The following is a 16,238-nucleotide window of genomic DNA, read 5'->3' on the forward strand; positions in this document are numbered from 1 at the left end:
AAGACAGGTTCCATAGAGAGGTACTACTATTAGACGTGTGTGCAAGTTTCAGAAAGGCATCCTGATTTTTTGACCCCTCTACTCATCCTCCTGGTTTAGATGGGTCCTGAAGCAGTGTTGTGCCTGCACAGTGCAGTACTCTGTTCTCCAAGAGATCCTTGGAGTACAACTTGTCAGCACCATCTTCTTAACCCCAAAGGAGCAGTGACCAGCCTGCCCTGTCAGGTGCTACAGGGCCAGAGGTAGCCAAGAGGACACACCTGCAAAAACAGGGTGATCTGCCTCTTGGATAATGCTTACAAGGGCTGCATTGCAACCTCAGCTGCATCCCAGGGCTGTTACATAAAAGCAGCACTAGTCAATAGAGAGGAGGAAATGGCATGATGAAAGATGTCAGTTTGATTTTAAGCCCCTATAATTCCCACTCACTTTGTCTTTTGATGTGCAAAAAATCTTGCAGTAGGACAAAACACCTCAGGCATATTTGCCCAAAATGCCAGCTGATTCCTGCAGAATATGTAATATACAGGATCTGGAAGCATCAGGTTCAAGTACACAGCTATTTCAGTCAGATAACAGTATCTTGTATTGTTTATCCAAATTGTTACAAATGCCTTCAGTCTTCAAATAACTGTCCTTAAGCTTAAACTGTATCTACATTTCTGTGGGTAAGCAGTTACAGTAATAGCATTCACTACCAGACACTGATCTTACCTCCTGTTTAACTACTGATATACCATGCTTGAAGGCACACCAGCTAAATAATTCAGAAGACATTATTTGACCAAGTGTAGGATAATTCTCTAGTGTCCCAACACTCTATTATTCAACTAAGATGTCTATACCTTCTAGTCTGAAACCTGTTCATGGTCATCCTTCTGTGTCTTCCCTCCATTTCACAACCACATGCAACAAGCCAAACACTGACAAACACAGTCATCTCAAGGATTTTAATAGCACTGGCCAATTGAGAATAAAAACAAGTAGAAACAAAGTAACAGTAAAGGCAAAAATATCAAGAGAACATTGGAAATATTCATTCCTGCTAGTCAAATGAGGTAGGAAGCTGATTTATGGGGCTGAATTTAGTTTTAATAATTTATTCCCAGCAGAGATTAGTTTTTTGCAGATTCATGAAAAAGACTGCTTTCAGATGGAGTATGTAATGAAGGAAAAAGACAACTATCAGGTAACACTGAAGCCAGTATTTGTTTTCTACTTGGGCTGATACCAAATTAAGATAACTCTCCTTAAATTCAATGTTCAAACAAGCAAAATTGCTCCTCTGCTGAAGACAGGTTGTGTTGCTGTAACTTAGAGAATACTTGCCCCAGGAATCTGACTAAATCAAAAATGTGTGGCTGCACATGGAATGTAGGCAAGACAACCAAAGAATGAAAACTGAAGATCTTCCAGTGGATCAGTTTGTAACTGCTGTCCACTGGCACTAATTACACAACTGATGCCTGCAGAACTATCTGGTCTCCCAGTAAATGCAATTTAGACTGCATCAGCCAATGGATCCCAACCAGGACTGGGACGTTGTTGTTGAAGTCAGTTCTACCTTAAGGCTGGACCTAAACCCTACCAATTTACTTAGAAATCATCTTTTGACTTCAATGCCAGCTAGAGCATGCATTTAACTGGGCAAGAATCACCCCAAAACAAAAGAAAAAATTGGTGAGACCAAGGTTCCAGTCTATAGATCACAGTTTATACAGACTGATTACAGTCTATAACTGGACTAAGGTAAAAAGATATACTATTTCCTTTGTTTTCATATAATTTGAAATATCTAAAGTGCTGTTTAGGAACGTTTCTGGAAACAGAAATCTGCAGTTTGAATGTAACTTTTTCACTTAAAAGATGATCATTAAAAACAGGTTTGTACCGTCTTCAGTAATCAAAAAAAATTGCTATAAAAATAGAGATTTGAAAATAGACTGAATTCATATGTACCAGGTACCATTTCTAGTGTAAAACTGGTTTAGTTTATGAAAAATATATTTCCTTAAAAAAGCACAGGATTACAGTATTATCACTAAGAAGATCCACAGAATTCCTTCAGTATCTACTGAACATTATACTCTAGGCTTTTTGACAGGCGGATCCTGGAGGCTGAATTTAGGAATTTCACATGAAGAAGCAAAAGGAATTCTTTTGGCTGACACCTTCTTCCCAATTGTTTCAATCTAAAAAACAAACAAAAAACCCCCACATTTAATAAGTGAGTGTGGCAAGCTAATAATCATGTCAACCTATGAGGAATCTACAAAGAACACACTTTATGAACATTAGAATAAAACAAGCCACAAAGCACAAGCAACAAGCCCAAGGACAGTTTCTGTGACTGGAGCTGCAAATAGTTTGTTTAAAAATCAAAATAACCAACCAGCCTTTTACAGGTGCCCCCTTCACCTACTCAAAGCTGCATCTTGACAATTTGAACATTCATCTGCCTCACCTTCCATAGGACTATGAATACAAACACAATGAAATGTTTCTGGGTGTTCATAAAATGGGGGTTCTGATTACTTTTCCCAAGAAATATACTAAATTAGCACAGAAAAGGCTTTTTCCCTCCATAATGCAGTAGGCGGTTTTTGAAGAAACACCTCTGAAAGGCTAAAGGCAGCCAACATGACAAATGAAATCCTGTAACAAAACCAACACACACAAGCCAGCTATGGCAAAATTCAAAGAGCAAGGCAAATTCCCCTAATTTCTAGGTCAGACTAACGTGAATCACTAAGGACACAGCTTGTAGAAGACAAAACACCAACTAGGTAAGACAGTTCTGACACTCAGTAAATAAGCAGAACTGTAACTTTCCTCTTAAGTAATGCAGGTCACATGCAAAGCTCCAAAAGACAAAATACTTCAACTATTCTATTTTAACAGAATTTTGATGAATATATTCTAGGCAGACATCTAGGCAACGCTGAAGAGCATTGTTTAAACAGTCAAGAGGGCTGCAGGTACCATACTTGTCCTTTAACTGCCTCAACTGCCTGGTTAAATGGATTTATTCAAGCTGGTTCACAGTGTACATACCTGTATCTTAAACAGGGAAAACCTATCAAGACAGAAATCCTATAGCCATTATGGGAGTAAGCACAGTATTCAGGTGTATAGCAAATGAAGAATGCCTGAAACATGCATCTGGCGTGCAGATTTTGTTTCTATGGTGTCTGGATGAGATGCCTCTGTCAGATTATTCTGGGATTTGGTGATTTTAGTATTAGTCAAATTCCATCTTTGCTAAAAGTGCTTCAAGCCCTTCAATCAAGCCTTACTCTGCTTTCCCTGCTTGAGACCTGAGTAGACTTGTTCCTCACATCAGAAATTACTCTGCCTAGAATCACAAAGCTTTCCATTCGTATTTCCTGAATTAAGCTTTTAACTGTGGAAACAGGTTATAATTTAAATGGTAGGTGTGTTTAAAGTAATTTAAACTCCAGTTAGAGAAAAAAAAATTAAAACTACTCAAATTCATAGGTTTGGATTGTATACAATGGAATTGCTATTAGCATCAGGCTAATGCAACAGCTTTTAAGAAGGAAAGTTAAAATACTAGGGCCCTAAAAATCTTAAATTTTGCGATTGTCCATGTAAGACAAAATCCTTTTTATTATTTAATATGGAAAATATATGTCAATTGTTAAATGCCTTTGCAATGATATTCTGAATAGAAAATCTGGATAATAAACCTGGATGACTAATTGCATTCTGGATGGCAAACTCACAGATTGGTTAAAAATTCAACTAGAATTTCATAGAAGAAACACAAAAGTACAGTCTCTGATCTATAAAGTCTCTAAGCCACAGAAGACTTCAGAAGAGAATTTCCTAGGACAAATATCTCACAGATTAGAATTTGATACAGAATTTGCTATTATCTTAGCACACACTTAGCTAAAGTTAAGCTTCTGGGTCCTCTCTCTGGTAAAAATAAACACCATTGTTTGGGTCTTCTGGCTGATCTTAAACACAAAGGATTAAAAGGACTAATCAGTCATCTCCTTCAGCCTCTCATGTAATATTTGAGCATTTCACTGACTACCTTCAGCTACATCTTTGTATTCACTGCTTTCACCCCCAGTATCAACCAGCTTTATTATGCAAACCTCAGGGGGAAGAGTCCAAAACTTCCTTTAATCGTTTGTCCAAGTGAAGATCTCACTGGATGATAAACATTTATTACCTGCATTACATCTTGTCCAGTATTGAAGTCTCAGGTCTCCAGTAAACCTGCTTATGTCTTTTGTGACGAGCAAAAATGATACTTACAGCTTATATTTCATTTACTTCTGCAAGAACTCTTTCGCTATGCTTTTCTTTTCTGATATTAAAGTAAGATTCCAAGTAGGGGCTATGGCACAGATTGTAACATGCAAACCCAGTCCTTCTGCTGGATAGTAGCAGCAAAGACTGCGGGTCTAGGAGAAACAGTGAAGGGGCTGCAGTCAAATATCATGCCTAGAATAAATTTAGGCGTGAGATTTCACATTATCTCCTAATTGTCTATTATTTCCCTGCTGCAAGAAGGTCAGAACAGCATTCAATTGTTAGATTTATGGCTGCACTCTATGACCTCAGATGTCTTTTTCAACCTGAATGATTCCAGGGCAGGTTTATACTGTGGAATGCTGGTGGCATAGCCTCAACTTTAAAAGCTCATCAGTCTGTGAAAATAGTAAGATAGTGAAGGAAGACAGTATTAATCAACAGTTAAGAACAGACAGGTTTACATTTAAATCCTCACCTCCAGAGTTTTTTTTCCCTTGCTACTCAGTCACTGAAGAGGGAAAGCAATAGAGAAGAGAGCAGAAGGAAAGAAACATAAGAAGCATCACACAGATGATTACCTGGAAGCCAATGACTTGTAGCTCATTGTGAAGATCATCTAGAACTCTCCTACCATCAAAGATAAATGCAGGCTTGAGCATTTTCTTATGAATACGTTCATAATCCAACTCCTGCAATAAGTAATTAAAGCAGACAGAATAAATAAGTAGCATAACACTCTTTTTTTCTTTAGTTTAAGTTAAAGATAACATTTACCTTAAACATGTCCCATTCAGTGCAAATTACAAGGGCATGAGCTCCATCACAGGCTTCATAGGGATCTTTACTGATAGTGACCAACCGAGACACTGTAACAGAAGGAAAAGTTTTATTCTGCATGTCTTTAGCATCAATCAGGCACCTTTCTGGCAAATGAGTCTCCTTCCTTGGCCTACACAAACAAGTGGTATCAAGTCACTCACCTAGAGATATTTTCTACCAATATACTTAATATTTTGATTTTACTTATTTAAATGAAAGCAGGTCATACGTGGCATCTGAGTAGTCAGAGCACTTAAATGTTTGAAGTCAAGCATCAAGCACATCTCTAGAATTTGAAGGTACTATGGAGTGCTCAAATGCACTCAACAAAGGTCATCATCTGTACAACAGTAGCACATCAGTTTCTATTTAACAATCAGTTCACACCAGAGCAGAGACACACACGGCTCCTCAGGTGCTGCCCAAGCAGCTGCCTAGAGGAAAGCCTTCCCTTTTCCTCAAATTCAAGGGCATGTCTAATAATGTACACCCTTCATTCTTCATCACAGCTTAATTTAATCCGTTTTTTTCACCTCTAGAAGCCTCAACTATTCTCCCCATCCATCAGCTCTATTCCCCCTCTCCCCAGTAAGAAAACAGCAGTCCCAAATACCCCTTACCTCTGTAATCATATGTGATTATTTTAATGTTTTCTTGAATGTAAGGGAACAAATTTGGAAGTGATATGAGGGAAGGAAGAATGCTTGATAGTGCATTCCAGAACCACTTCTTTATTTCTATTTTAGATAAGTAAGAAAGAACTAAGACAGAACTCTGGGCACAAAGTAACTATCAGAACTAGTCTGTCCTCCTGGACATCCTTCCTTCTCTTCCTTTTAATTATTCAGAGATAAAACACTAGGCATCTACTCAAGTGAGTGTTTATTGAAAGAAAAATATACAATAGTTGAGAATTAGCATTTATCTACAAAAGCTACAGGGAAAGAAAGAAGAATGAGAGTAATCCTCTGAGCTATAACAACTTTCTAGTAAGTGCAACCAATAGCACAATGATGCCTAAAATGAATTTATAATATTTAAACAGACCCATGTACATTGAGAACTGTTGGATTTCCCCTGGTCTCTCTGACCTGCCTTGGCTAGCTGGGGGTCAGAAAGATAGGGGATTTTTATCCAGCATGGACATAGGCAAAAGATTAGAGAAGGCTCTCCTTCCTGGAATGGTCCAAGTTTATTGTCCTGAAGAGTTCCATGGAGAAGAGAGAGAGAGCATGGGAAACCCGGGGTATTTTCAACCCCAACTCAGGGGCGGAGGAACCCCGGTTCACAGCCACTCAGGGCTGGACAAGGGGAAAAGGGAGGGGAAACAGAACAAACCATCCTCAGTGCAACACAAAATCATAAAACGTGCATTACAACAGAGAACAGGGTGGGAAGAGGGGAATAAACTTTATATGAGAATTTTTACCTTGGTTATCTTCTGAGACACCCAAATGAGAGAGATCAAAGATGATTTGCTCCTTAGGTACTTTAGGGTCATAGATATGCAGCTTTGCTCCTTCATCCATTAAATACTTGCTAATGTAGATACTGGATGACTCTCTACAGAAGAGAATCAATCAGTTAAAGAACCAGGTGGCATGTTCCAGACAAGGAAAGTTTTCAGGTATAATATGCCAGAGTTTTTATATCATTTTTACATAAATATCGTAGTGGCAACCATGCCAGCAGGAAACCTGTAACCCTGATGGATACCAAGGAGAATAGTATCAAAAAGTTTGTCTCTCATTTGCTGAATCATCCAAGGAAGATAGTAAGTCTGAAAACTCCTAGTGACCAAAATTATAAAGGCCTAGGAGTTTATAAGCTTTCCCTACAAACTACAGCTGGAAGAGCTGTATCAAGTTTGACCCTTACAGGAGAACAGAATTAAAACATTTCAGGAAATCAAGCTGAAACTTTGATTTCACAAAGCAACTTAGAACCAGCTGCAAAACGTTTGCTTTTTTTCCTATGGAGAATAGAAGGAGTCTGTCAAAATCTGTCTTAGCTCATGCAAGTAAATAAGGACTAGAACGATCTAGAACTTCTGCATTATTCAGGTTGTAGAGGTCAAGAATCAGTTCTCACCCATTTAAGAAAGACTAATCCTTGTTACAAACCAATTCAGTCACAGGAAAAAAACGGGTCCCAATTCAATGGTGAGCATTAGCTGGGTGGCTGGTGACAGCTGTAGGGAATCCATGCTGGTGAACTGAACTTGCTTGCTTACCTTGTGTCTCCAGTATCCTTTTTGAAAGCAAACCCTAAAATAGCAATCTTCTTGTCAGTGACAGTGTTAAACAAACTGTCAATAATGCGGGAGGCAAATCTTCTTCTCTGATAATCATTCATGTCTATTACCTGAAATTACACAAGCAATGAGAGTACAGAAGGGAGCCATTTCAAACTATAAACAGATTCCATTAACAATCAAGTTGAACTACCCACACATAAATTTAACAGAGGCTTAGAAGAGCAAGCTAAGCATTTTTACTCAGTATCATAAGCAATCCAAAGATAAATTTAGCTAGTTTATCTAATTCTGAGAAAAATCCTATTTAATGAGTGAATACCAATGCACATACACACACCTTAACATGTGTTATTTAGTTTAAAGGCTAGGATTTTTTTCACTTTTTTTTTTTTTTAACTGCTTTCCATGTCTCTGCCTAGAACACAATTTCAGTGTTAGGATACTTGCAGTCACATGGACATCCCACTGCCAGACCTACACTTTTTTACATGCTATGTGTAACAACTGTGAGAATATTTTTAGCCTTTTTAATCCACACTAACAGATGCCAATACACAAAACCTGTATAATTAAACCCTGTTTTTGCTGTTTTGTTATTGCATGCAAGTGTTCCAATTGTTCCTTGGGATGGAGAAGAGTGAAGGGAGAAAAGGCTAACCAAAATGAAGACAAAAAAAAAAGGCAAAGCTGCTAATAATGTAGGCAAATCATGTACTTGGTATTCTGGGGGGCATCTGCTAGGCAGCCTTATACTTGACCACCACAGACAAATCAGGAAAATAAACCAAAGGGGTTTTTTGACTATACCACACACCTCAAAGCTTCTCCGTCAGGGCTAGGAAGAAAAGTGAGGTGCTTTCACTGGTTAATGAAATGGGAAATGCTTGGGGGAAATGCTAGGGAAATGTTAGGGAAATGCTTGCTAGTACGACTGGGTATCATTGTTGCATTGGAGCCTGAGAGCATCTGTATCTTCCCAACTATTCCTAACATTAAATCCAACAGCAACATGCAACCCAACAGCAATCAAGTTTATTTTAAAAAAACAGCAAGATCTACTGAGTTCTTTCAGAACTGTAAAAGCAGACCATGAGGAAAAGATCACAAGTTCTGACTTCAAAGTGAACAGATACCCAACTGCAGAAGACAGGAAACACAGTGCTTGTTCTTCACATTTTCTACTGCTGCTAGACAACTTTGCAATCCATTTGAGCCAAGTAACTTAATTCACCCCAAAAAAGCCTAAGCACCCACAAGTCTCAAATGCCAGTGTTAGGCTGAGGGCCTTGAAACATAAAGGTGATCAGCACTAAGGTATCTGCTCCTTGGAGGTGAAACAATGTTTGTGTGGACAAGGCTTAAAAGCTTAATGCCTGAAAGCTGAGTGCTGAAGAAAACACCATCCTCTGAAAAACTTGGTGAAGAACTCGTACCTGTTGCCAGTAGCGAGCTACCTCAGGTAAGTTCAGTGCCTCACAGAGGTACACTAAATTCAAGACATCCTTCTGAAAACAGCTACCTCCAAACCCTGAAAGAGAAAGCAGTTATTTTACAGGTGACTAAGGTACCAATCCAAGCCAATCTGTGGAACCAAGTAAGTTTTGGAAATCACTGACATGGTCAGCATCATAATTTTTCTCAATATTTGACTGCTAGCAAGTGAAAAAACTAAACTATTAAAATCCAACTCCTGGACCTACTTACTTTGTCAATTACAGAAGGCTTAATTATGCTTCAGGTTCCACTGAAATCAATGGAAGTTTTAACACAGAAACCTGAACCTGTATGAGAAAAAGCAACTAAGGGCTATTATTAAAAGTAGTTAGACAAGCTCCTGGGCCTGTTCGCCCCCCACTGCAAGATTTAGACTAATTCTCAAAACAAGTCTGTTAGGATTAATTTCCTTTCTCTTGCACCCCCAAATGGATATCTAATCATTGCCAAGAACCAAAGATCACCACAGCTGAACAAGGGAGGACTGAGACAGAGTGATCCTTGAACCTAGAACTTTCCTTAGCAAGCAGAGTCCCAGGAACAATACACCAGAACGAATTATAACAACCTAGTAGCATTTGCTATTTTTCACTCTTGTATAAACTCTAGGACAGGTTAGATACAATAAGGTTATTTTAAAGTCACATGTTCTAGCATGAAACCATACAGAGAGGCTTTAGTCTTGTTCTGAAGTTTGAAAGTTTGATACACCAATCACCACTTCATCACATTTTACTCTCTCATAAATCTAATCCACAAATGACTGTACATGGCATTTAGTGCCATGGCATAGTTGACAAGGTGGTGATTGGTCAAAGATCGGACTCAATCTTTCAGGTCTTTTCCAACCTTATGATCCTATTAATTCATCCTACAAACTAGAAGCTGTCATCACACATGCTGAGGCTAGAGGTATTCTCTCCCTCAGGCCACTGGCAGCAACTCCCAAACAAAACTGCACTAGTTGCAGTTGGGAAAACATCTTAGAGAGCACTGTCATTGATGATACTTCAAAAAAATTAAGTCACAGCTTTTCTTTCCAGTGTCACTGGCAGGGTAAACCGTGCACTCTGAACTCTCCAGTTTCTGGAGAGTTGCTGGGTCTGGAGCAACCTCAGTTCTACATATTTTACCAAAAAATGGTTTTATACTAGTATTACAGCAATATTTTCATACATTAAACACTTCTAATGCTGTAGAAAATTATAGAGAATCAGATTGCTTATTTCAAAGCACTACTATTACACTATTAAACAGAAGCCAAATGGGAAAAAAGGAGAGAGGTATTTTTCATTTACCAACACTGGCTTTGAGAAATTTATTTCCAATTCTTTGGTCTGTTCCAATAGCTCTTGCCACTTCTTCAACATCTGCTCCTGTAGCCTCACACAGAGCACTGATCGAGTTAATGCTGCTGATTCTTTGGGCAAGGAAAGCATTAGCTGCCTGCAAATAAAAAACATAGTAAAGAACTTCCATTTTCCAGAAACCAGCATGTCCACAGACCAAAGGTAGTTGCTACTGAAAGGATTACTTTAGTATCTATGCATCTTCAGTATCATACAAAAGGGTAACATAAGTTTAATGTATAGATGCCAATTAATTTGATTTAAGCAAAACAAGATAATGCTTAACTTGCAGAGTTTGAACCGTTTTGACTGTAATCAATTTCTGCAGCACTGGAGGTTTGCTCTGAGTAATAACTAATAGCAATAAAAGTGAGAAAACTTCATAAAGTCAAAATCATCTATTAACTAGGCCAGCTGAGAACTGGAACAGATCAATATCCTTGGACACACGCATTGGGACCTCCCAACCTCACCTATCTTTCCTAGCTGCATCACTCAGTGTCAAAATCCTGCTTCTGAGCTTTGTCTCACACCCCTTGCTCATTACAGACCACAGCAGGGAGCAACACTAACCAGTTTAGAAAGTTCTGATGACCAGGTATTGGTTGTGAGGATTTTTTCTTTGGGCACCCAGTGCTCATAAACAGCACACAGAGCACGGACAGCTTTCTGTCCCTCTGGAGAGTCATCTCCACCAATAAGCACTCTGTCCGGGTTCTTCAGGTCCTTGATGGCTGTTCCTTCAGCAAGGAACTCTGGGTTCGACAGCACCTACACGCACAGGAAAGAAAGAACAACATGTAAAAGCCAAAAGCAACAGCCAGCCTTTAAATACACAACTCAAAGATTATGTTTACCTGCAAATCCAAGTTAGGCTTAGTATTAGCATCAAATATTCGACGAATGCTTTCTGCAGCACGTACTGGAACTGTGCTTTTCTCAGTGACAATTTTATAGCCATTTGAATTTTGTACAATTCTTCTAGCACAAGCTTCAATGTATTTCAGATCAGCTGCTCGGCCTTTTCCCATTCCATAGGTCTTTGTTGGTGTATTAACCTAATTGCAAATGCATAAAAGGGGAAGAAATGTTACAGGCCAGTACCTCTTGTGCTAAGAGGCAAGGTGAAATTGTTAAGACTGATGGACGTTTCCCTTCTCATGGAAGGGAAAATGCTTCTACTCCAGAATTATTCTGCCTACAGCATCAGATGAAAAGGTATTATCTGTCTCAATCACCCCCCCCTTTTTTTTTTTTTTTTTTTTTTTTTACAGAAACCTCACTGGTCTCTATTCAAATAGGACTTGAACAAGAGCAATTCATAGCAGCTCTGAAGGCTTGGGTAAAACAATCCTTATTCAGGAAACACCAGTAATTTATTCATGATTATTGCTAGCGACTTTTTGTTACCTGTCCTGCACCAGGAGTGCAAAGACTCATGCAAGAATCTTGTGGCCAGTGAGGCAGCTATAGTTTAAACTCACTTTGCAATGAAACCTAAGTGTAGGGCTGATGAAAATTAGTATACTGATGTACACAGAAAAGGCAACATGAGAGAAAACACGTAGTTTAGATTAAGACAGAGGGTCCTTTTCATTACAAATGGAAAGAAGAAACAGCAACAACATGTAAAACACAACAGCTTGTTTTGAACCAAGGACAGGTGGCAATAGATGTGCTGTATTAGTGGCTGTCATCCAGCCACATAGCATTCATTTAAGTCTAAAATGAATAAAAAAAAATACTGTCAGAAAGGGAGCTCCATACTACAGTGCCCTGACAAAGAGGAGTCCTCAAGAAAAAAGGACTTTAACAAAAAGCTTAACTCCGGCCTACCAAGGCAAATAGCATTCAGTTCCTTTGGATTCTGCATTAGTAACAACCTTTAAATTACAAAAGGTTCATCTTTGAATCCTCCTTCTAGTGGTGTCAATAGCTACGAAATATTAAAGCCACCCCTGCTTCCATTAATACACCATTTTGAAAAGCCTCTAGAAATAAGTCATCTTTGTAACCAAATAAGCAGCATATGATTTTGCTTATCTATCATTTTATCATTATTATCAAGGTCCCATTGATTTGACCAGTAGACTGCAATGACAGAGTTGCACTACATTCTGCTCTGACTCCATACACCTAACCAAGTTAAACATCGACATTACCATTCTGACTTAGAATCTGTTCATTTGTCAAAGGCCCTGGTGGCTATAAGAAAAACAAATAAATAGCTTACTTAACACTTTCCCCACAGTACACAGAAAGATAAGGAGACATCTGTGACACAATGACTTGACATTGCTAACTGAACCTACATGACAAAACAAAGGCAACTTCCTAAAAGAAAAGCAACATAATGATTTGATAAGAAAGAAAAAAATAAACACAACCACATTCTTCTCAACTTACAGAAATAAATACCAGATCTGCTTCTCTAATGGCATCATCAATACTGGTGGAAAAGAAGAGGTTTTTTCCTCGACAGGATTCTACTACTTCTTGTAACCCTGGCTGAAAAAGAACCAGAAAAAAAACCAGTTAAGATTAATGCAGTTAGAAGAACAGCATACTCTATGCCCAAACAGAATATAATTTCAGATACAGAAAGATTTTATCTTTTCCCCCTGTCAGTGCAGCATGTTTTCAGCCTGGCAGAAGTAAAGCTTCTGAATATTTACATAGTAAAAAAAAAATTATGCTCTTATTCAAAAGGACTCACAATGCTGTCCTGAAACTTGCAGGCACACTGAATTGCTTATTTCCACAGCCAGATTTTAGCTTTCAGTTATTCCCATGCTAAGTTCTATTACCACAAGAAGCAATCAAAGAAATACCTGTAGATGATGTTAAGTAGATTCAAGAACAAGTCTTACAATATTCCCTAGACTGCAAACTAAAGAGGTGATCCCAATTCTCCTTTTCTCTCTTTCCATGATCCCCTCAGTACCTGATCTAAAACTGCTTCAGCACAAAAAAAAAAAACACCCCACAAAGTCTTCCACCAAGTAAGCAAGCCCAGACCCAGTGATAAATGGCAGCAGAGACACACAGGAAATCAAGACCACTCTTTTCAGCAACCACCTATCTTTGGACCAGATTAAACTTATCATGGCACCACTCCTACAGCGTTGAAGAACCACAACAGCCATAATATAATGCAATTCTTTCCAGAGATACATATGGTGCTGTAATACTTTCCCTTAACACTTCCACTCAGAAAAGAGAGGCAGGAGGTCACATAAATGAGCAATCCTCTGTACTAGAATGGTCTCTTCAAAAATTTTAACCAAGATATAGTTGTCACAGATAAAACTATCACAGATTAAAAAAAACCTTTCACTTTTTGTTTGAATAGTCAGTCACACACTTTCACGTGGCAATCATATCTCCAACTTGAGACACCTATCATGACATTAAATATTTAAGTAAATGCCAGAAAGGCAAGGGTTCACTGGATGGAGAGAAGAAAATAAGCAGAACCTTTCCTATGCAAGACATTTTTACTGTCTCATTTTATATTAAATACGACCCACTTAGAAGAAAAACAAAGGTCAGAACAGACAAAATAACATGTCTTACAACCCATCGAATATTCCAACTACGGTCTTACAATGGAATGTAAATAGGAAGGCAGCCCACTAGACAATTTCTGACACTAAAAAGAAAAAATCCAACCCAAAAACCCACTAAAAGCTCACTGTGCAATGACTCAATTTTACAGCTGTCTGAACTAACTCTTGGCAGTTTTTGTACATTCTTTGCAAGCAAAGGACACCATTCCAGGAAACAGATGTTACAAGTTTGGTGTTTTTCTTTTCAAAAAACATGCCAAGGCCAGCTCTATTTAGCTCATTCAGTCTAAGTATTAAGAGAGAACAAAGTACTTGCTTTCAACTTTATTCATGTCTCACCTGCTAATCTGAACATTATATACAGTTTCTTTTGAATTTATATAACAAAGGTCTATTCATCTTAACTTAGTCACAAGTATAGCTCTGGTTTTAAGAGGGAAAAGACTTCTTATAGCAAGAGCAACTGTTAGTATCAGTCAGATGCCTTGTCTTTGGGAGCTGAGTGAAGATGAAGTTTTCACTCATGTTAAAGAACTCAGATCTATAAAAACTGACATTCATGAAAGAATGAAGGAAAGAGTGACCTATTCTTTTATCATGAAAAATAATGGAAAACAACAAACACTAAGAGAAGCAAAATAGAAAATGCTTTATGGATTTTCAAATTAAAGCAATTCTGTAATAAAGGAATGACTTCCCAGGCCAGATTAAAGATTTATGGTACAACTGATCAGAAACATGACATCTTTCCACATAGTTCAAGTTGGGCAGCACAGATTGGATTTTGGCAAATAAATGTAAGCAAACTGTAAGCAAATAAAGCTTACAGTTCAGTATGACACATTTACAGTGTAGTACAACACAGCAGGTAGTATCTGTAATTGAGCAAGAGGACAAGGTCATGACCAAATCAGGTCCCAAAGAAAATCAGCATGATTTAGCACAATTCACTATATACAGAATTACATTTTACTTACTTGGCCCTTCATGCAATCATTAATACACATCTGCACCAGCTGCATTAAGCTATTTCCAAAATCTGATTTAATGAACAGTAGTGATAAGCAGCTGTTCCAGAATATCCCATGTGAAGGACATCACTGACGTGCTAAGCTTGACAAGCTTTAGAAATGGGCTAAGGAGAAATGCCATGCAGCGGGTGGCAAGCAAAGGCAACACTGGCTGAAAGAAGAGACAACAGTGATGTTTACCTCGTAGATTGGGAGCGTGTCTGAATTCCAGGCATTGATTCTGGCCTCGTTGACATCCACAACAGTAACTTTGATACTGGGGCACATTTGTGCAATAACACTACAGGTTGGCCCACCGACATAACCAGCACCAATGCAGCAAATCTTCTTAATTTCAAACATGACTGCTCTAGTAAGAGGAGGGTGAAATGGAAAATCGGGAGTTACGTATTAAAATACCGGCCAACAATTCAAGGAAAACAAAGACCATTAGTAATTTCAGATTTTATTATGCTGCGGCCCACAGAAGCGTTTTCTTCCGGCTGATCTCTTGAAATGAACTGCTACTCCTCCCTCCAACCCGCGAAGGTTTTGGAGCCGGCTCCTCGCCGCAGCGCCAGCATCCACAGACCACCAGAGAAGCGTTTCTGCGGTCGCTCTGAGCCATGACACCCCGAACACCACCTCGGGGGGAGGGATCGCTGCAGACAGCGCTCGGCGGGGACGGGCGAGGCCCCAGGCTGCGGCCATAGCCGCGCCCTGCCCCTGGAGCCCCTCGGCCGGGAAAGGGAGGCCGCAGCTCCCGCCTCCTCCCCGAAGAAGGGCGCGGGCCGCGCCGACCCCGAGAGCTCCATCCCCGGGAGCGCAGCGGGAAGGGAGCGGCCCCCCGGCCGCGGCCACAGCACGGACACTTACCGCGGGCAGGCAGGCGCGGGCCGAGCGGGAGCGCTGCGGCGAGGACGCGCGGCGGGGATGCCGGGGGAGGATGCGCGCCCAGCTCAACGCGACGCTCTGCTGCGAAGGGAGCGGCAGTAGCGGCGGCCGCTATTTAAAGGGCCGCGGCGGGCCCGAGGCGGCCGCTTCATGGCGAGGGCGCCGAGCGGGGCCGTCCCGCCTCCTCCTTCCCCCGGGGGCGGAGAACGGCGGTGGCCGGCCCGGCCCTGCCCTGCCCTGCCCCGCCCCGCGCTCCCCGCCCGCTGCCGTGCCGGCGAATGGCCGCGGGACAGCTCGGCCCGGCCCGGCCCGGCCCGGCCCCGCCAGGGCGAGGACGGCGGAGGGGCCGCAGGGCCCCCGGGCACGGCTGGGAGCTGCGGGGCTGCGCCTTGGAGCTGCTCCTGCCTTCTGCCTCAGGCTGTTTTTGTGAGAGAACTTAATTGAGGTGGTTAAATAATTTTCTGTCCTTCGGCTATGGTTGCTGTGAGGTAAAAAAGGCGGTGTTCATTCTCTCTCCTGTACCATAGCACGGTCTCAACAAAGAGAAGTGAAGGGA

At 40.3% G+C, this 16,238-nt stretch overlaps 1 protein-coding gene across 3 annotated transcripts; it reads right to left on the minus strand.

Moving 5' to 3' along the window:
• Positions 1-2,081: 2,081 nt before the first annotated feature.
• On the minus strand, positions 2,082-15,160 carry UGDH (UDP-glucose 6-dehydrogenase). 3 transcript variants are annotated; one of them, XM_062493463.1, is made up of 11 exons: positions 14,990-15,160; positions 12,616-12,717; positions 11,067-11,267; positions 10,783-10,980; positions 10,159-10,306; positions 8,800-8,894; positions 7,343-7,473; positions 6,539-6,672; positions 5,065-5,156; positions 4,869-4,979; positions 2,082-2,192 (listed from the first exon to the last, which is right to left on the minus strand). In XM_062493463.1, exons 1-11 carry the CDS (start codon positions 15,149-15,151, stop codon positions 2,082-2,084), a joined length of 1,485 nt encoding a protein of 494 aa, XP_062349447.1. In that variant the 5' UTR covers positions 15,152-15,160. The 3 variants fall into 3 exon arrangements, with proteins under 3 accessions (XP_062349447.1, XP_062349445.1, XP_062349446.1); XM_062493461.1 differs by having other exon boundaries at positions 10,165-10,306; positions 14,990-15,151; XM_062493462.1 differs by lacking the exon at positions 11,067-11,267 and having other exon boundaries at positions 14,990-15,151.
• Positions 15,161-16,238: the final 1,078 nt, after the last annotated feature.

Source organism: Cinclus cinclus, chromosome 5 (genome assembly GCF_963662255.1).
Source record: "Cinclus cinclus chromosome 5, bCinCin1.1, whole genome shotgun sequence".
NCBI lineage: Eukaryota > Metazoa > Chordata > Aves > Passeriformes > Cinclidae > Cinclus > Cinclus cinclus.

Bases quoted from the DNA above. Each gene is read 5' to 3' on its own strand.
- UGDH (XM_062493463.1), bottom strand. From the start codon at position 15,151: ATGTTTGAAATTAAGAAGATTTGCTGCATTGGTGCTGGTTATGTCGGT. The intron at 8,895-10,158 runs GTAAATGAAAAA...TTTCTCTTTCAG, and splicing joins ATTTCTCAAAGCCAGTGTTG to GGTTTGGAGGTAGCTGTTTT. The intron at 2,193-4,868 runs GTAATCATCTGT...TTTGTTTTTTAG, and splicing joins TACAAGTCATTGGCTTCCAG to ATTGAAACAATTGGGAAGAA.